Source organism: Rana temporaria, chromosome 6 (genome assembly GCF_905171775.1).
Source record: "Rana temporaria chromosome 6, aRanTem1.1, whole genome shotgun sequence".
Lineage (NCBI taxonomy): Eukaryota > Metazoa > Chordata > Amphibia > Anura > Ranidae > Rana > Rana temporaria.
In genome coordinates, this window is record NC_053494.1 from 67511042 (window position 1) to 67536018 (window position 24977).

Here is a 24977-nt window from a genome sequence, read left to right on the forward strand (position 1 = left end):
GTTTGGAGCAGCAGACTGATGGACTGGGCTGGCTCTTTATATCCCCCCCGCACGCCCGAGCGTCTGACATCATCGGGCGTGCGCGGACAACTACAGCACACGAGCGCATGTGCCGAATGCCGAGACACGCCGCTTAGCCTACAGTTCCCAGAACCCATCGCGTCATGACGCGAATACGTGGGCGGGGATCTTCATCCATAATGATGTTACTAACGGGGGTAGGTGACGAGGCACAGAGGGCTGGCAGGAAGGAGGGGCGAATTGGCAGATGACACACAGCGATATTGCGTCGCTGCAAACAATGGGCATTCAAAATGAAGCCCTTGTGTGTCCATACGGCCAAGCCAAGAACGCCCCCAAAAAGAACACACAGCAGATGACAACATCAGAGCGCGTCTGAGCTATTGTCCCCAGGGCCTGGGGAACCAGGGAGATACACAGTCCAAGGCAATACCCCAGTGAGCTGGATATCATAAGGTGTCAGCCGCTTGATGGCCACAAGGTGGCAGGGCAGAAAGAACATCCTCTATCAAAGAAAAAGAAAACAAATCATTAATATCAGTGTGAACAGTAATATATATTTGTAATACATTTAACAACATTATGTGTACAAAACACATAGATTCCAACTTAATCTTTATTGGTACATGTTCGTTTAGAATTGCTTATGCATTTACATATTGTAACCAAGAAGACTAATTTGCCCCTGAAGGGATATAGGTAATGAAAGGGACGAAGATAGGGAATGGTAAAGGAGAAAAAGGGAAGGGATGAGAAGGAGGGGGAGGGAGGGGGAGAAGGGAGAATAATACAACATGGATAAAAAATAAAAATAAATAGCATAGGACAGAGGGAAGGATGAACGGAAAAACGAACAGATGGTATATAGTTAGCCACCTCCAGTACCCGACCAGGCCAGGGCGACAATTATACATATGCATCACATCCCAGTTGGTACACAGGGAATGGGGAAAAAAAAGGGGGAAAAGGGAAGTGGGGGGGGGGGGGACAAAGGGATGGAAGGAGGAGGTGGAACAGTATCTCTGGAAGGTATCTGCATAGGTACAAATTAGATGGAATCAGCCAGCATATAGTAGAAAACAAGATCACAAAAATGATTTAAAACTTATATATTCATTTAATCCCGGATACCGGGTAGCATTCAAAGATTGGATCCACTTGGTCTCCAATTGCAAAAGTGTACTGTCAATGCCACCCCCTCTCACATGTTCCGGGACATGCTCAAGTGCGGTGAACTTGATCATCTCAAGCGCAAAATTGTGCTCCTTACCAACGTGTCGACCTATGGCCATAAGTCGCTTACGTAGGGGATCAACGTGATCTTTAATACGTATGTAGAAAGGTCTTTTTGTTTTTCCTACATAGAAGCAGCCGCATAAACATTTGGCCAAATACACCACTCCGATGGTTTGACATGTAACCCTGTGACGAACAGAGTGTGTCTTGCCATTAGGGAGGGGAGTTGTTGTGCCACTCAAAATGAATTCACAGATACTGCATTTGTTGCAGGGAAAAGTTCCCACTTGGGATTTGGTTGAGTTACCAGGAGGGTTGTAGTGACTATGGACCAATTGGTCTCTCAGGGAGGGGGCACGACGGTAAGTGATGTCCTGACGATTTTGGACATACTTGACCACAGTGCCATCGGCCAAGAGTAATGGCCAAAATTGCTCCAGAATGCCTCTGAACTGGGAATAGTGTTTAGAATACTGTGTAATAACACGAGTAGGTTGCAAAGTGTCTTTAGTTTTAGTGGAGAAAATCTGTTCCTGTCGGTTTTGTTGGGCAGCTCTATTATAGGCTTTTTTAAGGATCTTATGGCTATATCCTCTATCCCTGAGACGATGATATAGGTTTTTTGCAGCTATCTCATAGTCAGTTTTTTGTGCACAATTTCTTTTGAGTCGTATATACTGACTGTAGGGAATACTTTTAATGAGGGAATAGGGATGGCCACTAGAGGCGTGAAGGATGGTATTGCCCGATGAGGGTTTCCGATATAGAGAGGAATAAATACATCCATCCAGATCAACATAAATTTTGAGGTCCAAAAAATTGATGGATTTCTGACTACATTCCATTGTAAATTTCAAATTATAAGAATTGTCTGCTAGGACTTTCATAAATTCTTCAAGTTCATCTCTACTACCTGACCACAAAAGTAGGATGTCGTCGATGTACCTGTACCATGCAATGGCATGGGACAGGTACATCGAAAGATCATCTCTAGAAAAAAGTTCCTTCTCCCACCCCCCCAGGTACAGGTTGGCATACGATGGGGCACACTTAGTCCCCATCGCAACCCCCTGTACCTGGAGGTAGTGGGAGAGTCCAAACAAAAAAACATTACGAGTCAAGATGAACTTCAAGAGATCCAAAATAAAACCGTTATAGGGTTGGGCCAAAATGCCCCTATCCTTCAAAATATTGCCAATAACCTCAATTCCTCTGTCGTGGGGAATTGCGTTGTACAGGCTTTCAACATCTATGGCTACTAGCCATGTGTCTGGAGGGATAGAGATCCCTTCTATTGTTTGAAGCAGGTCGATTGTATCTTTGATGTATGAGGTCAAAGATGTTACATGTGGATGAAGGTAATGATCCACCATGGCACTTGCATTTTCGGTAAGACCCATACATCCAGACACAATCGGTCTGCCTGGCAGGTTTGTCATCGATTTGTGCACCTTTGGAAGGGCGTACATGGTGGGAGTCTTGGGTTCTTGTACATTGAGGTAGTTCCAGGTGTCCTTATTGATTAAGCCTCTATGATAAGCATTGGTAATCAGAGAGTAATATTCCATATTGTATCTAATGTATTTATTCCTCTCTATATCGGAAACCCTCATCGGGCAATACCATCCTTCACGCCTCTAGTGGCCATCCCTATTCCCTCATTAAAAGTATTCCCTACAGTCAGTATATACGACTCAAAAGAAATTGTGCACAAAAAACCGACTATGAGATGGCTGCAAAAAACCTATATCATCGTCTCAGGGATATAGCCATAAGATCCTTAAAAAAGCCTATAATAGAGCTGCCCAACAAAACCGACAGGAACGGATTTTCTCCACTAAAACTAAAGACACTTTGCAACCTACTCGTGTTATTACACAGTATTCTAAACACTATTCCCAGTTCAGAGGCATTCTGGAGCAATTTTGGCCATTACTCTTGGCCGATGGCACTGTGGTCAAGTATGTCCAAAATCGTCAGGACATCACTTACCGTCGTGCCCCCTCCCTGAGAGACCAATTGGTCCATAGTCACTACAACCCTCCTGGTAACTCAACCAAATCCCAAGTGGGAACTTTTCCCTGCAACAAATGCAGTATCTGTGAATTCATTTTGAGTGGCACAACAACTCCCCTCCCTAATGGCAAGACACACTCTGTTCGTCACAGGGTTACATGTCAAACCATCGGAGTGGTGTATTTGGCCAAATGTTTATGCGGCTGCTTATATGTAGGAAAAACAAAAAGACCTTTCTACATACGTATTAAAGATCACGTTGATCCCCTACGTAAGCGACTTATGACTACGGCCATAGGTCGACACGTTGGTAAGGAGCACAATTTTGCGCTTGAGATGATCAAGTTCACCGCACTTGAGCATGTCCCGGAACATGTGAGAGGGGGTGGCATTGACCGTACACTTTTACAATTGGAGACCAAGTGGATCCAATCTTTGAATGCTACCCGGTATTCGGGATTAAATGAATATATAAGTTTTAAATAATTTTTGTGATCTTGTTTTCTACTATATGCTGGCTAATTCCATCTAATTTGTACCTATGCAGATACCTTCCAGAGATACTGTTCCACCTCCTCCTTCCATCCCTTTGTCCCCCCCCCCCCCCCACTTCCCTTTTCCCCCTTTTTTTCCCCCATTCCCCGTGTACCAACTGGGATGTGATGCATATGTATAATTGTCGCCCTGGCCTGGTCGGGTACTGGAGGTGGCTAACTATATACCATCTGTTCGTTTTTCTGTTCATCCTTCCCTTCCCTTGTCCTATGCTATTCATTTTTATTTTTTACCCATGTTGTATTATTCTCCCTTCTCCCTCCCCCCCTCCCCCTCCTTCTCATCCCTTCCCTTTTTCTCCTTTACCATTCCCTATCTTCGTCCCTTTCATTAGTGGGAATGCTTAATAAGCATTCCCAGTATTGATATTCGTTTTTAGTGGGAATGCTTTAATAAGCATTCCCAGTATTGATATATTCGTTTTTTATTATTCTTCTTCTTAATTAGTGGGAATGCTTTAATAAGCATTCCCAGTATTGATATTCGTTTTTTATTAGTGGGAATGCTTTAATAAGCATTCACAGTATTGATATTCGTTTTTTAGTGGGAATGCTTTAACCACTTCCCGACCCCCGCATGTACATATACGTCCACAATATGGCACGTACAGGCACATGGGCGTATAGGTACGTCCTCGCCTATTAGCGGGTGGGGGGTCCGATCGGGACCCCCCCCCGCTACATGCGGAGGTCGGGTCCGCTCGGGGAGCGATCCGGGACCACGGCGCGGCTATTTGTTTATAGCCGCTCCGTCGCGATCGCTCCCCGGAGCTGAAGAACGAGGAGAGCCGTGTGTAAACACGGCTTCCCCGTGCTTCACTGTGTCGGCGCATCGATCGCGTCATTCCCTTTTATAGGGAAGACACGATCGATGAAGTCATTCCTACAGCCACACCCCCCAACAGTTGTAAACACATACTAGGTGCACCCTAACTCCTACAGCGCCCCCTGTGGTTAACTCCCAAACTGCAACTGTCATTTTCACAATAAAGAATGCAATTTAAATGCATTTTTTGCTATGAAAATGACAATGGTCCCAAAAATGTGTCAAAATTGTCCGAAGTGTCCGCCATAATGTCGCAGTCACGAAAAAAATCGCTGATCGCCGCCATTAGTAGTAAAAAAAAAAAAAATTAATAAAAATGCAATAAAACTATCCCCTATTTTGTAAACGCTATAAATTTTGCGCAAACCAATCGATAAACGCTTATTGCGATTTTTTTTACTAAAAATAGGTAGAAGAATACGTATCGGCCTAAACTGAGGAAAAAAAATTTTTATATATGTTTTTGGGGGATATTTATTACAGCAAAAAGTAAAAAATATTGCATTTTTTTCAAAATTGTCGCTCTATTTTTGTTTATAGCGCAAAAAATAAAAACCGCAGAGGTGATCAAATACCACCAAAAGAAAGCTCTATTTGTTGGGAAAAAAGGACGCCAATTTTGTTTGGGAGCCACGTCGCACGACCGCGCAATTGTCTGTTAAAGCAACACAGTCCCGAACTGTAAAAACCCCTTGGGTCTTTAGGCAGCAATATGGTCCGGGGCTTAAGTGGTTAATAAGCATTCCCAGTATTGATATTCGTTTTTTATTATTAGTGGGAATGCTTTAATAAGCATTCCCCCCAGTATTGATATTCGTTTTTTATTATTAGTGGGAATGCTTTAATAAGCATTCCCAGTATTGATATTCGTTTTTTATTATTAGTGGGAATGCTTTAATAAGCATTCCCAGTATTGATATTCGTTTTTTATTATTAGTGGGAATGCTTTCATAAGCATTCCCAGTATTGATATTCGTTTTTTATTATTCTTAATTTTAATTTTAATTTTATTCCGTACGTTTTTTGGCTCTGCGTAACTCCTGCATACTTTCAGCTATTGAGACCATTCAACTTTTAAAATGTTCATCTCGTTCAGCTAACGATGGGACTTCTTCAAGTTTTTTTGTACTATTTATACTTTTTAAAATATTAAGCTTTTAGACACTTTTTTTTAACATTGAAGTCAATGAGAACATCCTTTTTCCTGCTTCAAAACACACGTTCTGCCAAAAGTTTCAGCTCCTTCATACTTTCACTTAGACACCAAACAAACTTTAAAGCGGTCACAAAATATTCAGCTATCCAAACATGACTTTTTAGATTGATATCTTTTACGGTTTTTGTGAAAACGCAATTTACGTTTAGTGATTTTTTTATCGGTTATAATGTAATCCTATGGAGCAGGTTTAGAGTGTGTCATGTGACCTTTAGAATGGAGATCATCCACAAAAAATATTATATTTAAAAAAAGGGGGAACAAATTGCTCTCACGCCCACAAGATCTACTTGTCATACACAATTTATATATCAAAACGTAGGTATGCTTGTCTGGTTTCAGGCAATGTGATCAGTTTTGTGATACGTATTTTAGTTTTAGTTCCAGGAGCTTCTAAAGGACAAGAGACATGTTAAAAAGTCTAAAAAATGTTTCTGCAAAACACACAACGACGCTCTTTTCTAAATCGCTGACATGGCCACATTTTTAAGTTTATCAACATAAATTTCATATCGATGCGTTCACAAGGGCCGTGTCTTTCAAACGGTGAAGTCGCTGTATCGATCGCATATACGGTTGTGGATTTATTAACTTTTGTTTGAAGGCGTAATTCATGTATTGGTCTGTGAATTAAAAGGCGTTTGTAATGTTATTTCTTTCCATAAATAGCTTTCCTTACCTCAGTGCAATATTCCTCCTCACTGACCTGGGGGAGGGGGGGAAACCTCCTGAGGGGGGAGGGGCGACCAGGAAGTCAGGATACTCTCTACTTTGCAGATAGAGAAAGGAGCTGTGTGTCCTAAAGATAGTGTAGTGGTTATGGTGAATGGCTTTGGTGCGGGCTCAGCAATTCAGCATTCCCACTCGCATTTTCCTCAGGGAATGCATTTTCTAGTTCTTCTTCTTCTTAATTAGTGGGAATGCTTTAATAAGCATTCCCAGTATTGATATTCGTTTTTTATTAGTGGGAATGCTTTAATAAGCATTCCCAGTATTGATATTCGTTTTTTATTATTCTTCTTCTTAATTTTATTCCGTACGTTTTTTGGCTCTGCGTAACTCCTGCATACTTTCAGCTATTGAGACCATTCAACTTTTAAAATGTTCATCTCGTTCAGCTAACGATGGGACTTCTTCAAGTTTTTTTGTACTATTTATACTTTTTAAAATATTAAGCTTTTAGACACTTTTTTTTAACATTGAAGTCAATGAGAACATCCTTTTTCCTGCTTCAAAACACACGTTCTGCCAAAAGTTTCAGCTCCTTCATACTTTCACTTACAGACACCAAACAAACTTTAAAGCGGTCACAAAATATTCAGCTATCCAAACATGACTTTTTAGATTGATATCTTTTACGGTTTTTGTGAAAACGCAATTTACGTTTAGTGATTTTTTTATCGGTTATAATGTAATCCTATGGAGCAGGTTTAGAGTGTGTCATGTGACCTTTAGAGTGGAGATCATCCACAAAAAATATTATATTTAAAAAAAGGGGGAACAAATTGCTCTCACGCCCACAAGATCTACTTGTCATACACAATTTATATATCAAAACGTAGGTATGCTTGTCTGGTTTCAGGCAATGTGATCAGTTTTGTGATACGTATTTTAGTTTTAGTTCCAGGAGCTTCTAAAGGACAAGAGACATGTTAAAAAGTCTAAAAAATGTTTCTGCAAAACACACAACGACGCTCTTTTCTAAATCGCTGACATGGCCACATTTTTAAGTTTATCAACATAAATTTCATATCGATGCGTTCACAAGGGCCGTGTCTTTCAAACGGTGAAGTCGCTGTATCGATCGCATATACGGTTGTGGATTTATTAACTTTTGTTTGAAGGCGTAATTCATGTATTGGTCTGTGAATTAAAAGGCGTTTGTAATGTTATTTCTTTCCATAAATAGCTTTCCTTACCTCAGTGCAATATTCCTCCTCACTGACCTGGGGGAGGGGGGGAAACCTCCTGAGGGGGGAGGGGCGACCAGGAAGTCAGGATACTCTCTACTTTGCAGATAGAGAAAGGAGCTGTGTGTCCTAAAGATAGTGTAGTGGTTATGGTGAATGGCTTTGGTGCGGGCTCAGCAATTCAGCATTCCCACTCGCATTTTCCTCAGGGAATGCATTTTCTAGTTATTAGTGGGAATGCTTTAATAAGCATTCCCAGTATTGATATTCGTTTTTTATTATTCTTAATTTTAATTTTATTCCGTACGTTTTTTGGCTCTGCGTAACTTCTGCATACTTTCAGCTATTGAGACCATTCAACTTTTAAAATGTTCATCTCGTTCAGCTAACGATGGGACTTCTTCAAGTTTTTTTGTACTATTTATACTTTTTAAAATATTAAGCTTTTAGACACTTTTTTTTAACATTGAAGTCAATGAGAACATCCTTTTTCCTGCTTCAAAACACACGTTCTGCCAAAAGTTTCAGCTCCTTCATACTTTCACTTACAGACACCAAACAAACTTTAAAGCGGTCACAAAATATTCAGCTATCCAAACATGACTTTTCAGATTGATATCTTTTACGGTTTTTGTGAAAACGCAATTTACGTTTAGTGATTTTTTTATCGGTTATAATGTAATCCTATGGAGCAGGTTTAGAGTGTGTCATGTGACCTTTAGAGTGGAGATCATCCACAAAAAATATTATCTTTAAAAAAAGGGGGAACAAATTGCTCTCACGCCCACACGATCTACTTGTCATACACAATTTATATATCAAAACGTAGGTATGCTTGTCTGGTTTCAGGCAATGTGATCAGTTTTGTGATACGTATTTTAGTTTTAGTTCCAGGAGCTTCTAAAGGACAAGAGTCATGTTAAAAAGTCTAAAAAATGTTTCTGCAAAACACACAGACGCTCTTTTCTAAATCGCTGACATGGCCACATTTTTAAGTTTATCAACATAAATTTCATATCGATGCGTTCACAAGGGCCGTGTCTTTCAAACGGTGAAGTCGCTGTATCGATCGCATGTACGGTTGTGGATTTATTACGTTTTGTTTGAAGGCTTCGATAACTGATTTTGCGTGTGGATGAAAGCGTTTCTAATGGTATTTTGATTCCCTAAATAGCTTTCCTTACCTCAGTGCAGTCCTCCTCCCCCACCTCATGTGGAGAAAGCCTCTTGAGGGGGGAGGGGCGACCAGTCAAGTCAGGACACTCTCTATATTGCAGATAGAGAAAGGAGCTGTGTGATATTAGGCTTTATAAGTACTGAACACTGCTTGTATGTCCTAAAGATAGTGTAGTGGTTATGGTGAATGGCTTTTGTGCGGGCTCAGCAATTCAGCTATTCAGCATTCCCACTCGCATTTTCCTCAGGAAATGCATTGTCTAGTTCTTAATTTTAATTTTATTCCGTACGTTTTTTGGCTCTGCGTAACTTCTGCATACTTTCAGCTATTGAGACCATTTAACTTTTAAAATGTTCGTCTCATTCAGCTAACGATGGGACTTCTTCAAGTTTTTTTGTACTATTTATACTTTTTAAAATATTAAGCTTTTAGACACTTTTTTTTAACATTGAAGTCAATGAGAAACCCTTTTTCCTGCTTCAAAACACACGTTCTGCCAAAAGTTTCAGCTCCTTCATACTTTCACTTACAGACACCAAACAAACTTTAAAGCGGTCACAAAATATTCAGCTATCCAAACATGACTTTTCAGATTGATATCTTTTACGGTTTTTGTGAAAACGCAATTTACGTTTAGTGATATTTTATCGGTTATAATGTAATCCTATGGAGCAGGTTTAGAGTGTGTCATGTGACCTTTAGAGTGCAGATCATCCACAAAAAATATTATCTTTAAAAAAAGGGGGAACAAATTGCTCTCACGCCCACAAGATCTACTTGTCATACACAATTTATATATCAAAACGTAGGTATGCTTGTCTGGTTTCAGGCAATGTGATCAGTTTTGTGATACGTATTTTAGTTTTAGTTCCAGGAGCTTCTAAAGGACAAGAGTCATGTTAAAAAGTCTAAAAAATGTTTCTGCAAAACACACAAAGACGCTCTTTTCTAAATCGCTGACATGGCCACATTTTTAAGTTTATCAACATAAATTTCATATCGATGCGTTCACAAGGGCCGTGTCTTTCAAACGGTGAAGTCGCTGTATCGATCGCATGTACGGTTGTGGATTTATTACGTTTTGTTTGAAGGCTTCGATAACTGATTTTGTGTGTGGATGAAAGCGTTTCTAATGGTATTTTGATTCCCTAAATAGCTTTCCTTACCTCAGTGCAGTCCTCCTCCCCCACCTCATGTGGAGAAAGCCTCTTGAGGGGGGAGGGGCGACCAGTCAAGTCAGGACACTCTCTATATTGCAGATAGAGAAAGGAGCTGTGTGATATTAGGCTTTATAAGTACTGAAGGAACACTGCTTGTATGTCCTAAAGATAGTGTAGTGGTTATGGTGAATGGCTTTTGTGCGGGCTCAGCAATTCAGCTATTCAGCATTCCCACTCGCATTTTCCTCAGGAAATGCATTGTCTAGTTTTAATTTTAATTTTATTATTCCGTACGTTTTTTGGCTCTGCGTAACTTCTGCATACTTTGAGCTATTGAGACCATTCAACTATTAAAATGTTCGTCTCGTTCAGCTAACGATGGGACTTCTTCAAGTTTTTTTGTACTATTTATACTTTTTAAAATATTAAGCTTTTAGACACTTTTTTTTAACATTGAAGTCAATGAGAACATGCTTTTTACCGCTTCAAAACACACGTTCTGCCAAAAGTTTCAGCTCCTTCATACTTTCACTTACAGACACCAAACAAACTTTAAAGCGGTCACAAAATATTCAGCTATCCAAACATGACTTTTTAGATTGATATCTTATACGGTTTTTGTGAAAACGCAATTTACGTTTAGTGATTTTTTTATCGGTTATAATGTAATCCTATGGAGCAGGTTTAGAGTGTGTCATGTGACCTTTAGAGTGCAGATCATCCACAAAAAATATTATCTTTAAAAAAAGGGGAAACAAATTGCTCTCACGCCCACAAGATCTACTTGTCATACACAATTTATATATCAAAACGTAGGTATGCTTGTCTGGTTTCAGGCAATGTGATCAGTTTTGTGATACGTATTTTAGTTTTAGTTCCAGGAGCTTCTAAAGGACAAGAGTCATGTTAAAAAGTCTAAAAAATGTTTCTGCAAAACACACAAAGACACTCTTTTCTAAATCGCTGACATGGGCACATTTTTAAGTTTATCAACATAAATTTCATATCGATGCGTTCACAAGGGCCGTGTCTTTCAAACGGTGAAGTCGCTGTATCGATCGCATGTACGGTTGTGGATTTATTAAGTTTTGTTTGAAGGCGTAATTCATGTATTGGTCTGTGAATTAAAAGGCGTTTGTAATGGCATTTCTTTCCATAAATAGCTTTCTACCTCAGTGCAATATTCCTCCTCACTGACCTGGGGGGAGGGGAAACCTCCTGAGGGGGGAGGGGCGACCAGGAAGTCAGCATACTCTCTACTTTGCAGATAGAGAAAGGAGCTGTGTGTCCTAAAGATAGTGTAGTGGTTATGGTGAATGGCTTTGGTGCGGGCTCAGCTATTCAGCATTCCCACTCGCATTTTCCTCAGGAAATGCATTGTCTAGTTCTTCTTCTTAATTTTAATTTTAATTTTATTATTCCGTACGTTTTTTGGCTCTGCGTAACTTCTGCATACTTTGAGCTATTGAGACCATTCAACTTTTAAAATGTTCATCTCGTTCAGCTAACGATGGGACTTCTTCAAGTTTTTTTGTACTATTTATACTTTTTAAAATATTAAGCTTTAGACACTTTTTTTTAACATTGAAGTCAATGAGAACATCCTTTTTCCTGCTTCAAAACACACGTTCTGCCAAAAGTTTCAGCGACTTCATACTTTCACTTACAGACACCAAACAAACTTTAAAGCGGTCACAAAATATTCAGCTATCCAAACATGACTTTTTAGATTGATATCTTTTACGGTTTTTGTGAAAACGCAATTTACATTTAGTGATTTTTTTTATCGGTTATTATGTAATCCTATGGAGCAGGTTTAGAGTGTGTCATGTGACCTTTAGAGTGGAGATCTTTGAAAACAAAAATTATCTTTAAAAAAAGGGCGAACAAATTGCTCTCACGCCCACAAGATCTACTTGTCATACACAATTTATATATCAAAACGTAGGTATGCTTGTCTGGTTTCAGGCAATGTGATCAGTTTTGTGATACGTATTTTAGTTTTAGTTCCAGGAGCTTCTAAAGGACAAGAGCGACAAAACCACTCTCATTGACCGTCATGTTAAAAATTTTAAAAATGTTCCTGCAAAACACACAGACGCTCTTTTCTAAATCGCTGGCATGGCCACAATTTTAAGTTTATCAACATAAATTTCATATCGATGCGTTCACAAGGGCCGTGTCTTTCAAACGGTGAAGTCGCTGTATCGATCGCATGTACGGTTGTGGATTTATTACGTTTTGTTTGAAGGCGTAATTCATGTATTGGTCTGTGAATTAAAAGGCGTTTGTAATGGAATTTCTTTCCATAAATAGCTTTCTACCTCAGTGCAATATTCCTCCTCACTGACCTGGGGGGAGGGGTAACCTCTTGAGGGGGGAGGGGCGACCAGGAAGTCAGGATACTCTCTACTTTGCAGATAGAGAAAGGAGCTGTGTGTCCTAAAGATAGTGTAGTGGTTATGGTGAATGGCTTTGGTGCGGGCTCAGCTATTCAGCATTCCCACTCGCATTTTCCTCAGGAAATGCATTTTCTAGTTTTAATTTTATCCTTTATTCCGTACGTTTTTTGGCTCTGCGTAACTTCTGCATACTTTCAGCTATTGAGACCATTCAACTTTTAAAATGTTCGTCTCGTTCAGCTAACGATGGGACTTCTTCAAGTTTTTTTTGTACTATTTATACTTTTTAAAATATTAGGCTTTTAGACACTTTTTTTTAACATTGAAGTCAATGAGAACATCCTTTTTCCTGCTTCAAAACACACGTTCTGCCAAAAGTTTCAGCTCCTTCATACTTTCACTTACAGACACCAAACAAACTTTAAAGCGGTCACAAAATATTCAGCTATCCAAACATGACTTTTTAGATTATCTTTTACGGTTTTTGTGAAAACGCAATTTACGTTTAGTGATTTTTTTATCGGTTATAATGTAATCCTATGGAGCAGGTTTAGAGTGTGTCATGTGACCTTTAGAGTGGAGATCATCCACAAAAAATATTATCTTTAAAAAAAGGGGGAACAAATTGCTCTCACGCCCACAAGATCTACTTGTCATACACAATTTATATATCAAAACGTAGGTATGCTTGTCTGGTTTCAGGCAATGTGATCAGTTTTGTGATACGTATTTTAGTTTTAGTTCCTGGAGCTTCTAAAGGACAACAGCCTGAAATCTTCTCTCATAGACTCTCATGTTAAAAAGTCTAAAAAATGTTTCTGCAAAACACACGACGCTCTTTTCTAAATCGCTGACATGGCCACATTTTTAAGTTTATCAACATAAATTTCATATCGATGCGTTCACAAGGGCCGTGTCTTTCAAACGGTGAAGTCGCTGTATCGATCGCATATACGGTTGTGGATTTATTAACTTTTGTTTGAAGGCGTAATTCACGTATTTGGTCTGTGAATAAAAGGCGTTTGTAATGGTATTTCTTTCCATAAATAGCTTTCCTTACCTCAGGGCAATATTCCTCCTCACTGACCTGGGGGAGGGGGGGAAACCTCTTGAGGGGGGAGGGGCGACCAGGAAGTCAGGATACTCTCTACTTTGCAGATAGAGAAAGGAGCTGTGTGTCCTAAAGATAGTGTAGTGGTTATGGTGAATGGCTTTGGTGCGGGCTCAGCAATTCAGCATTCCCACTCGCATTTTCCTCAGGAAATGCATTTTCTAGTTTATTATTATTATTCCGTAAGTTTTTTGGCTCTGCGTAACTTCTGCATACTTTCAGCTATTGAGACCATTCAACTTTTAAAATGTTCATCTCGTTCAGCTAACGATGGGACTTCTTCATGTTTTTTTGTACTATTTATACTTTTTAAAATATTAAGCTTTTAGACACTTTTTTTTAACATTGAAGTCAATGAGAACATCCTTTTTCCTGCTTCAAAACACACGTTCTGCCAAAAGTTTCAGCTCCTTCATACTTTCACTTACAGACACCAAACAAACGTTAAAGCGGTCACAAAATATTCAGCTATCCAAACATGACTTTTCAGATTGATATCTTTTACGGTTTTTGTGAAAACGCAATTTACGTTTAGTGATATTTTCAGAAAATGTAATAGGTTATAATGTAACCCTATGGAAGGGATTTAGCGTGTGTCATGTGACCTTTACAGTGGAGATCTTTGAAAAAAAAATTATCTTTAAAAAAAGGGGAAACGAATTGCTCTCACGCCCACAAGATCTACTTGTCATACACAATTTATATATCAAAACGTAGGTATGCTTGTCTGGTTTCAGGCAATGTGATCAGTTTTGTGATACGTATTTTAGTTTTAGTTCCTGGAGCTTGTAAAGGACAACAGCCTGAAATCTTCTCTCATAGACTCTCATGTTAAATTATCTAAAAAATGTTTCTGCAAAACACACAAACACGCTCTTTTCTAAATCGCTGACATGGCCACATTTTTAAGTTTATCAACATAAATTTCATATCGCTGCGTTCACAAGGGCCGTGTCTTTCAAACGGTGTAGTCGCTGTATCGATCGCATGTACGGTTGTGGATTTATTAAGCTTTGTTTGAAGGCGTAATTCATGTATTTGGTCTGTGAATTAAAAGCGTTTGTAATGGTATTTCTTTCCATAAATAGCTTTCTACCTCAGTGCAATATTCCTCCTCACTGACCTGGGGGGGAGGGAAACCTCTTGAGGGGGAGGGGCGACCAGGAAGTCAGGATACTCTCTACTTTACTGATAGAGAAAGGAGCTGTGTGTCCTAAAGATAGTGTAGTGGTTATGGTGAATGGCTTTGGTGCGGGCTCAGCTATTCAGCATTCCCACTCGCATTTTCCTCAGGAAATGCATTTTCTAGTTTTTAATTTTAATTTAAATTTTATTATTCCGTACGTTTTTTTGGCTCTGCGTAACTTCTGCATACTTTCAGCTATTGAGACCATTCAACTATTAAAATGTTCGTCTCGTTCAGCTAACGATGGGACTTCTTCAAGTTTTTTTGTACTATTTATACTTTATAAAATATTAAGCTTTTAGACACTTTTTTTTAACATTGAAGTCAATGAGAACATCCTTTTTTCCCTTTGAAATCACATGCCCTGCCAACAGTTTCAGCTCCTTCATACTTTCACTTACAGACACCAAACAAACTTTAAAGCGGTCACAAAATATTCAGGTATCCGGCTATGACTTTTCAGATTGATATCTTTTACGGTTTTTGTGAAAACGCAATTTACGTTTAGCGATTTTTTCAGACAATGTAATCGCTTATAATGTAATCCTATGGAAGGGATTTAGAGTGTGTCATGTGACCTTTAGAGTGGAGATGATTGAAAAAAAAGTTATCTTTAAAAAAAGGGGACACAAATTGCTCTCACGCCCACATACGCTCTACTTGTCATACACAATTTATATATCAAAACGTAGGTATGTTTGTCTGGTTTCAGGCAATGTTATCAGTTTTGTGATACATATTTTATTTTTAGTTCCAGGAGCTTCTAAAGGACAAGAGGGACAAATAAACTCTCATTGACACTCATGTTAAAAAGACTTTAAAATGTTTCTGCAAAACACACAAAGACGCTCTTTTCTAAATCGCTGACATGCCCACATTTTTAAGTTTATCAACATAAATTTTATACCGATTTGTTCACAAAAGCCTTGTGTTTCAAACGATGAAGTCGCTGTATCGATCGCATGTACGGTTGTGGATTTATTAAGTTTTGTTTGTAGGCTTCAATAACTGATTTTGTGTGTGGATGAAAGTGTTTCTAATGGTATTTTGATTCCCTAAATAGCTTTCCTTACCTCGGTGCAGTCCTCCTCCCCAACCTCATGTGGAGAAAGCCTCTTGAGGGGGGAGGGGCGACCAGGCAAGTCAGGACACTCTCTATATTACAGATAGAGAAAGGAGCTGTGTGATATTAGGCTTTATAAGTACTGAAGGAACACTGCTTGTATGTCCTAAAGATACTGTAGTGGTTATGGTGAATGGCTTTTGTGCGGGCTCAGCAATTCAGCTATTCAGCATTCCCACTCGCATTTTCCTCAGGAAATGCATTTTCTAGTTACCTATATCCCTTCAGGGGCAAATTAGTCTTCTTGGTTACAATATGTAAATGCATAAGCAATTCTAAACGAACATGTACCAATAAAGATTAATTTGGAATCTGTGTTTTGTACACATAATGTTGTTAAATGTATTACAAATATATATTACTGTTCACACTGTGATATTAATGATTTGTTTTCTTTTTCTTTGATAGAGGATGTTCTTTCTGCCCTGCCACCTTGTGGCCATCAAGCGGCTGACACCTTATGATATCCAGCTCACTGGGGTATTCCCTTGGACTGTGTATCTCCCTGGTTCCCCAGGCCCTGGGGACAATAGCTCAGACGCGCCCCGATGTTGTCCTCTGCTGTGTGTTTTTTTTTTTTTGGGGGCGTTCTTGGCTTGGCCGTATGGACACACAAGGGCTTCATTTTGAATGCCCATTGTTTGCAGCGACGCAATATCGCTGTGTGTCATCTGCCGATTCGCCCCTCCTTCCTGCCAGCCCTCTGTGCCTTGTCACCTACCCCCGTTAGTAACATCATTATGGATGAAGATCCCCGCCCACGTATTTGCGTCATGACGCGATGACGCGGTGGGTTCTGGGAACTGTAGGCTAGGCGGCGTGTCTCGGCATTCAGCGCATGCGCTCGTGTGCTGTAGTTGTCCGCGCACGCCCGATGTCAGACGCTCGGGCGTGCGGGGGGATATAAGGAGCCAGCCCAGTCCATCAGTCTGCTGCTCCAAACTGCAATCGTTTCCCCTGACAGTGCATTCATACAGGTGATTACCAAATACTCTCTTTTCTACCTATGGTCCACAAAATGGGGGTTTATTTGCCTGGACTCTGTATTTGCTCAAAAATGCTCCTGTCTTTGCCAATCTAGTATTGGCTGCTATATGTATTGTCTTTTCAAACTTTCTGCTTTTATAACTCAAGTAATATAGTGACCCCTAGTGGTAATTGGTGTGATATATTCTCATACCTTAATATGATTTACTAAATAGAAAAATTATTTTTCTCTTTTTTCTTTCTTATTTGTACCTCTGATAATAAATATATATATATATATATATATATATATATATATATATATATATATATATATATATAGTGTGGTTTTTTTTTTTCTGTCTCTTTTTAAGGCTGTTTGAATAGGCCATTTCTCCTTTCTTGTACTTAACAAGACGGGGCTCCCTGACTGCCTTCTGTGTGTCAAAACCTTGTTTTATGCGAGTAAGTGCCATTCTTTCCCCTTTTTTTAGTAATTAACTTCTTTATATGCACGGAACATGATACTCATTAGGTGCTATGTGTTCCCTTTAGCTTGGTCCCTAATTCCTTCCCTATGGTCCAGCCTATGCCCTTACGCAGCACGGATACTTCGGTGTAGGGCTTCCTCACCCCTTGTGGGGCCGAGCTGTCCCTTGGGTCCTGTGGGGCTTTCCAGGATTGGTGTCAGTCTTTCTCTTCATCCGAGATGTCAGGTCAGCTTACATCCTCTTCAATGAAATATTGTATGTGTAACATTTTGATATCTAGATGAAATTATGATGTACAAATTCCTTACATGTTTCTTATCATTTATTTTTTGCTCAGAGCTGGATATATAATTCTGGTCGCTTGTAGAACCCCTGAAGAAGCCGACTACGGCGAAATATATCGGGTCAAATAAACATCCTAAATCGACCAGTAGCTCAATATTGGGGAACTCCAGCAACCCAAAATCCGAATTCTGACAAATTATTTTTAAATGGTGTACTACGTACTGTATAAAAACTAAACTTTGATGTTTTAATAAATTGTTATAAAATGTAATTATCTTATCACTCGTTCTATTAAGCACCGCCAACATCCCATTCTTCCCATTGTTCTTATTTACTATACCCAGGGATGAGGTGCGACATATATAGGTGCGACATATATAGGTGCGAACTGAATCGCCCAGAGGCGATTCAGTTCGCATGTGCCGCGCTATATAAGTTTTTCATTCATTCATTCATTCATATATTTGTGCTTGATTGGATCACATTCCTCCTTTTCAAAGTGAAAGTGGAGGTGCTTTGGGGGGGGGGTGTATTGATATAAAATGCCTGAAACTGCAGACACACCTAAATGCTGCTAAACTCCTTTACAAATCGGAACTATCTGTAGGGAATATTTACAATTCTTTTTTTTTTTCTTTTTTTTTTAGTTGATGGTTCCATTTTTTTTAAATTATATATGCTTTGTGGCCACTTTGAATCATGTTGGCTAAATGTAGCACAGTAATATTTGGCTGTAGTTGTATTAATTTTTTTTTTTTCTATTCAGATTCTTGGCATGGGCTCCAAACGTTTCTTGACTCTGACTCATAGAGCGCAGGTAAAGCGTTTTACCCAAGATCTTTTAAAACTTCTAAAGTCCCAAGCCAGCAAACAGGTTATTGTAAGGGAATTCTTACAAGCTTACCACTGGTGAGTATGTGCAGCTAGTAATTTCTTTATATTGTATTTTCTCTGCGTATAACCATATTCTGATCAATCGGACAAACAGGTGTGAATGTGTTTACCCAAGTATAAATTGCATATATATGTAACCTTTTTGCTGCCATTCCTTTTTCTCCAATTTTTCACCGCCAGTGACCAGACCATTTTTGCTTCATCTGAAAGCATAGAACCTGTAGCATTAAGATGATGCTATTAACTTGTACGTCTCATGGTTGTTGCATAATTGTTTATCAAGGCTATATGTTCAATAAAAATACACAGCTAAAATATTAGCATACGCGCACACACACATGGCTTTCTAAATATTGCAAAGAGAAAACTATCCAGTGAAAATAAAAGGAAAACCGAAAGTGTAAGTAAGCAACTTGTGTATTTTCACTTTATAATTGTGCTCATTCACATTGCAGAAGTTAAACAATGCTCACATTTTATTTTATTTTTTCTAAACTCCAAAACGGAAAATGTCCTGATATAGAGAAGTGGCTGAAAAGTTCATGTTTACTGTAATCCTTTGACTTTGCTGTGCTGGCAGGTCTCCTTAATAGTTGTAAACTAGATTTGAACAATGTCTGTCAAAACAAGGGGTTAAAGATCAGGAAGCTTGGCATCTGCATTGTGAGCTAATGAGGGGTAATTGAAATGTGGTGCGTCTCTTTGCTAGTGGGTTAGGATTCCACATTTCAAATTGTTCAGGGTAGCTTGCAGTCTGCCTGGGGCCTGCTCCAAAGAAACTACTAGAAAGGTAAGGATTTTTTATTTTGTGTGCAAAGCTGAAGGTTACAGCTGCTAAACTAAAGTTTAGGACAAGGTCTCAAATGTCCGGGGGAGAGGGGGGGCGTGACCGCATGTTAAGGGTGTGAGTGAGGCATGAGGAGAGGATCCCTGTGTAAACTCCAGCCGCCTCATCCCCTTCATAGAAAATGGCATGGTGAATGAACTGTAATGTTGTGCCTGTGATGAGAGGAGAGGACAGAAGCTGCATTTTTTTTTTTTTTACAAGCCCTGTCGTAGCAACACTCTATCCTGCATGTCCCCAAATTGCTCTTTTATTGTGCTCACTGTGTTCAGTAAATATTTTCACCGCCCTGAAGATTCCTGGCAGAGTGGGCTGGACTGGTTTATTTATACCTGTACCGTTGGTTAAAGTTAGTCTCAGCTGGGCTGCCTCCTCATTCTCCCTAAGTGCAGCTAAATATGTTCGCCTGTGCATGTGTAGTAGCTGCAGCAATAGCTGTATAAAAATTTGAGGGTGGAGAAAGCGAGGAATCTATTTAACAAACCAGGACTGTGTACCCAGCATAAGGTCTGTGCGTTTAAGAATTGAATGGTGGTGCTGCTGGTAGGGGGAAATCTACCCCAGCCTAGCTTGCTCTCTCCTCTCTTTTCCTCCAGCTACTCTTAGCCATTCCTCCTGGCTACTTGGTAATCTTTGAACTGTGTCTTATAGCACTGTTTTTTGCTAGCCTTCTGGAGAAATACTGGAGACCAGCCTATACCCGAATGGTTAAAGTGTGTCAGTAGGATTTGTTAAGATTTGCTGTGCCCCGCGTTTAGCGGAATCGCTCCCGGTTTGGCCTCCCTGCATAGTTTCTCGTGTTTTTTTTTTTGATTAGCTGAATTCTCTACCTCGCGTGTTGCTTATTGCCTTGCACTGCCAAACAGTTTAATACACGCAAAGGGAAGGAAGGCTATTAAAGGCAACCTAGATATAAGGTAAAGAATGGCAGCAACAGCCAAAAAATAAGGGCAGCTTAATTTGGAGAGCTGGGGGCCTCAAACAACGCGGTCCGCAAAGGAGAAAGCGGCACAGGCAGCAGTAGCCAAGCTAGAGCAGTTTTCACACACCTCTGCAAATTCACCAGGCAAAGGGATCCAGTGTCAACGAGCACAGGCAAAAAAAACAAGGGGGAACATCAGCGGATAGAAAAAGCCAAGGCCTCAGTTTTTTTATTTGTGTAAGTTTAAAATATCCAATAAATTTTGTTCCACTTCATGATTGAGTCCCACTTGTTGATTCTTCAAAAATAATTAGTTTTATATCTTTATGTTTGAAGCCTGAAATGTGGCAAAAGGTCGCAAAGTTCAAGGGGGCCGATTACTTAAGCAAGGCACTGTAAGTGTAGTATTAAAATGGCTTTAATGACAAGGTATAGAATCACACTCCAGGCCAATAGAAGGAGCAGCAGCTCCGAGAACGTAGACTGCCTAGTTTATTCCCCTCTGTGGAGTCCTCCCCCGGAAGTGACGTCACATGCAGTGCGTTCCACGCCGGTCCCAACCTCTTCCTGATGGCCACAGGATATGCTCCAGGCCAAACAACAACTTTTGCAGCCATCCAACCCTGCATAGAAGGCGGATCTGGATTGAAGGACTTCCCCCAAGGACTCCTAACACACACAGATGAGCCTGTTATTTCCTACTTTTTGCAAGTGATATTCTATACCGTGTCATTAAAGCTTTTCTTAATACTACACTTGGAGCATCCTTTTTCTACCTTCTAAACTAAAATTTAGGAGCAGTTGGTGTATATACCGCTCCTCCACTGATCCTGCCCATTAAAATCAATGCGGCACCGCGCCTATACTGCTGGCAAATCGCCTCTGCAGAGGCCCTTTGCAGTGGTTTTTAACCCCTACTTGGCCCAATAGCACCATGAAATTGACGGTAAAGCGCCGCTAAAAATAACGGAGCTTTGCTGCCCCCGCCCCAGTGTGAAAGGGAAACTGATTCCCCGCTAAATAAGTGGACTCCAACAGAGCCCACCCCCTGTGTAAGTGGCCTTACTGGGTTGATTAGGCCGCAAAGTTTTGTAGACTGTTTGAACTTAGTTTAAACTTTGTGGGGGGGGGGGGGCTTTTGGCTAAATTGTTGTTGCCTAGTTACTTTCCCTTTATTTCTGGCTTGGGTCAACCCATTTATTATGATCAACAGCCTGAGTCCTGTGCTGTAGGCTAAAGAAAGTGTTATTTATTTCCCTGTAAAATCCTTTTCTTGGAGAAAATACTGAGCATAAGACTGTTTTTGATACTTCATTGCTTACTACAAAACTGAGGCTCTCCTAGTGGAAGGGGTTATATGAGGGAGTTTCTAAAGTTTTATTTGTTTCGCTTGGCTTTGGCAGTGTCCAATCACCTGAAGGCATAGTATACTTTAATCATATGTTGACCAGTATGTAAAAAATCTGAATCCTCTCCCCACTTTCTCCATATGGTTGTATGTAGAGCTTTGTAAATTACGTATGCAAACTACAAGCCTTGTAAATTGCACAAACTATAAGGCTTGATCTACGCATGTTGCTTTTGAGCGTTAATGCAGTGCTTTCTTTTTTTTTCTGCAATTTGCATTTTTATGCTTTTTGGAAAAAAAAAAAACTTTGGGCAGATTTGAAAACACACTACTTACTTTTCTGCAGTTTCTCCACTGAAGTCAATTGAACCAAAAAAGCACAGTTTTGCGTTTAAAAAAAGTCCATGACTTTTCAAAAATGCAGTGGCACAAAAATGCTTTGCTGTGAACGTGTTCCATAGGGAACCCATGTTAATATGTCCTGCATTTCTGCAAAAAGCATTATAAGACGCATTGGTGTGAATGGAGCCTACATGGGTCATTGGTGTGTTGATTGATGCACTTCCTTTTATACGTATAGATTTGTTATGGCATGAATTCTATATATTTTTTTATTTACTTTTTTTTGCTGATATAGGTTTTAAATTGGGTAGCCAGTGTACTTTTTAGAAGAAGCAGCAGTCGAGCGCCAATTTTGTTTTATTGTAAATGGTGCCATTGCTCTTATAAAATTGTTTTCTTTTTTTTACTTGTTTCTGAATGTTATCTGGTCTGAAAAGCCTGACTTTGTATCAAGTTTTTTTTTTTTCTTTTTTAGAGTGCAGTGGGTTTAATATGTTTGTTTTACACTTCTAGGTCATTTTCAAGAGACTGGGATGTAACAGAATATGGAGTGTGTGAACTGGTGGATATTGTATCAGAGATACCCGATACCACAATATGTGTTGCTCAGCAAGACAATGAGACTGTAATCTCCATTCCTAGAAGGGGTAATTAAACATATTTTATACGGATACACTGTAGGAGCAGTATGTTTTTAATAAAAAAAAATGGTGGCAGCCAATGAAAATGTATGTGTTGGTATTCGCCAATTTACAAGACCAATTTTGTTTGTCAATGTTGTAACCTATACATTTCTGTATAAAACTAATTGCTGTGCAATACTTATCAAATCATACAGTGTATAGTTGTGCAAAAGAGAATTAAGAAAAAAAAAACATTCTGTACAATTCTTCCCAATGTTTTGTCTCTACAAGTACAGGGGGGGGGGGGGGGGGGAAACGCTCTTTGCAGAAATCCAGCTTTATGCCTTTTTTTTTTTTTTTTTTTTTGTTCTGCGCTTACATTGCATCTGCTGCATTGAAATCTGTGTTGTCAGCCCTGCTGAACAAAACCTTTCATCTTCATAGTGTAAGGGGGGAGGGTGTTCTTTCTTCTGAAAGAAGTAAAGTAACCGAAAGGAAAAATACCCGCTGCTCCAGGTGAGACCAGGAAGCCTAATAAAACAGTAGGTGCTTGCCTCCACACACAATTAAATTAGAAGAATCAAAATCCTTTTTATTTGGACATCCCAAAAATGGCAGGAATCAGAATGCTGGGTAGATGCGTTTCGCACACTTCCCGTGCGCTTGGTCATTAGTGGCCATTTCTTCTCATTTCAAGAAGTAAATTAAGCCAGGGCTGATGACACTGCTTGGTATTTCAGTGCAGCAGAGGCTGCATTGTCAGCACAGAGCATAAAGTTTTCTCACTGGATTTCTGTTTTAAGGCGGGGTTCCAGGCATATTTTTTATTTTTTGCAAGCTAAAATGAATCGCATTAAATAGTCCCTAAAATATATTAACTCCCCAAATGTTCAATAAATCATTGCAAACACTTGCCTTATATCCTCCAGCTCATGTTGTGGCCGTATCCATCATATGTGTGGGCATGTGAAGCCCAGTGCCTTTTTCTTCCTGGTTTTCAGGGAGGGGTGCATGCTGGGTGATTTTTAGGCACAGTAATGCCCAGAGACTCCTGGTAAATGATTGTCATCATTTCCCATGAGGCAATGGGTTCTTGGGAAAGGAAGTTGAACCACCTAGAACCAGGAACTAGGCAGATTCACAATACTCGGATATGTGGGGGAAAAATTGCGTTAACTAGAAAAATTAGTGATAAGAGGTATGACCCAAAAAGCAGCCAGCACACAAAGTCCAGGCAAATAAATACAAAAAAGTGCAGCGCTAAAAAACATTAATGTGAAAAAAATGTTATATAAACAATTGAAGAAACACTTGTGTAGTGAATGGTAAATGGGAAGTTAGCTCATGAGAGCCAAAGTATATGTGTCTAGCGATCAAGCTAGTGGAAAACACTGGATAAATGCAAAAAAGCAATCAAAGTTCAATAATCTGTGGGGAGAGTTCATGAAACTGCTTCCAGCTGGAAAGGTGAATGCACTTCACAGATGATGTAAATTCAAACAAACAATGGTAATGGCTTGTCTGTAGCAATCTCCACGTTGGTATAGGAAATAAAAAGGGTACTCTTACCAGCTGTGGTGGACTTGCGTGCTAATACTAGCGCCAAGTCAGGTAAAGCGTGGTGGTCACAGCGGACCCTGGGTTTTGTGCAGATGGATGGCTCTGTTGGATGGTTCAGATGGTCGCTCCACTCCGGATATTGGAACCGATCTGGTCAGACGCTCTCTCCAAGGCAGAAACCCCAATGGGTGAGGCCAAATGATGGAAAAGGCCACACTCGTGGAACACAGCATATGTGAGGAATAAATGAAAAAATGCTCCAATGGTGCAGGTCAAACAAGTAAAAACCGTGAAGGCTTTATTTTGTTAAAAAATGTAGCAGTAAAATCACGTGGAAATTGGGATCATAAAAAGCAGTAATGGGGTGCTCAGCATGTACCCGACGCGTTTCGGCTCAAAGCCATCAACAGGGGCATGGCTAAAGATCACGATTCTCAAAAACTGAATGCCAGAACCCCCCCCCCCCCCCCAAATAAACCTGTGATTTATCTGAAAATATGAATATATAAAAAACAGACCAGTGACATGTCTAACGTTAAAGACCATATAACTCCTATGAAAAAAGCAGAATCAAACTTTAACATTATAGACATATCACTGGTCTGTTTTTTATACATCAGAAGCAGCACCACTGGCAACCATTGGTGGCGCATGGATACACACAGTTGTACAGAACTGTGAGAGAAGCCCAGGCATCCATCGGCGAAGGCTGCGGACGTCGGTTCCGATATTGGCGCCATTTGCGTTCCACCCTGGTTACGTGG

General features: G+C 39.9%; 1 protein-coding gene across 4 annotated transcripts in view; it reads left to right on the forward strand.

The window, feature by feature from the left end:
* MARF1 (meiosis regulator and mRNA stability factor 1) overlaps positions 1 to 24977 on the forward strand; it is a 444629-nt gene that overhangs the window by 285004 nt on the left and 134648 nt on the right. For all 4 annotated transcript variants that reach the window (XM_040356921.1, XM_040356923.1, XM_040356922.1 and 1 more), the window contains exons 18-19: positions 18447 to 18589; positions 22544 to 22677. In XM_040356921.1, coding sequence (XP_040212855.1) covers positions 18447 to 18589; positions 22544 to 22677 — 277 coding nt within the window. The remainder of the gene's footprint in view (positions 1 to 18446; positions 18590 to 22543; positions 22678 to 24977) is intronic.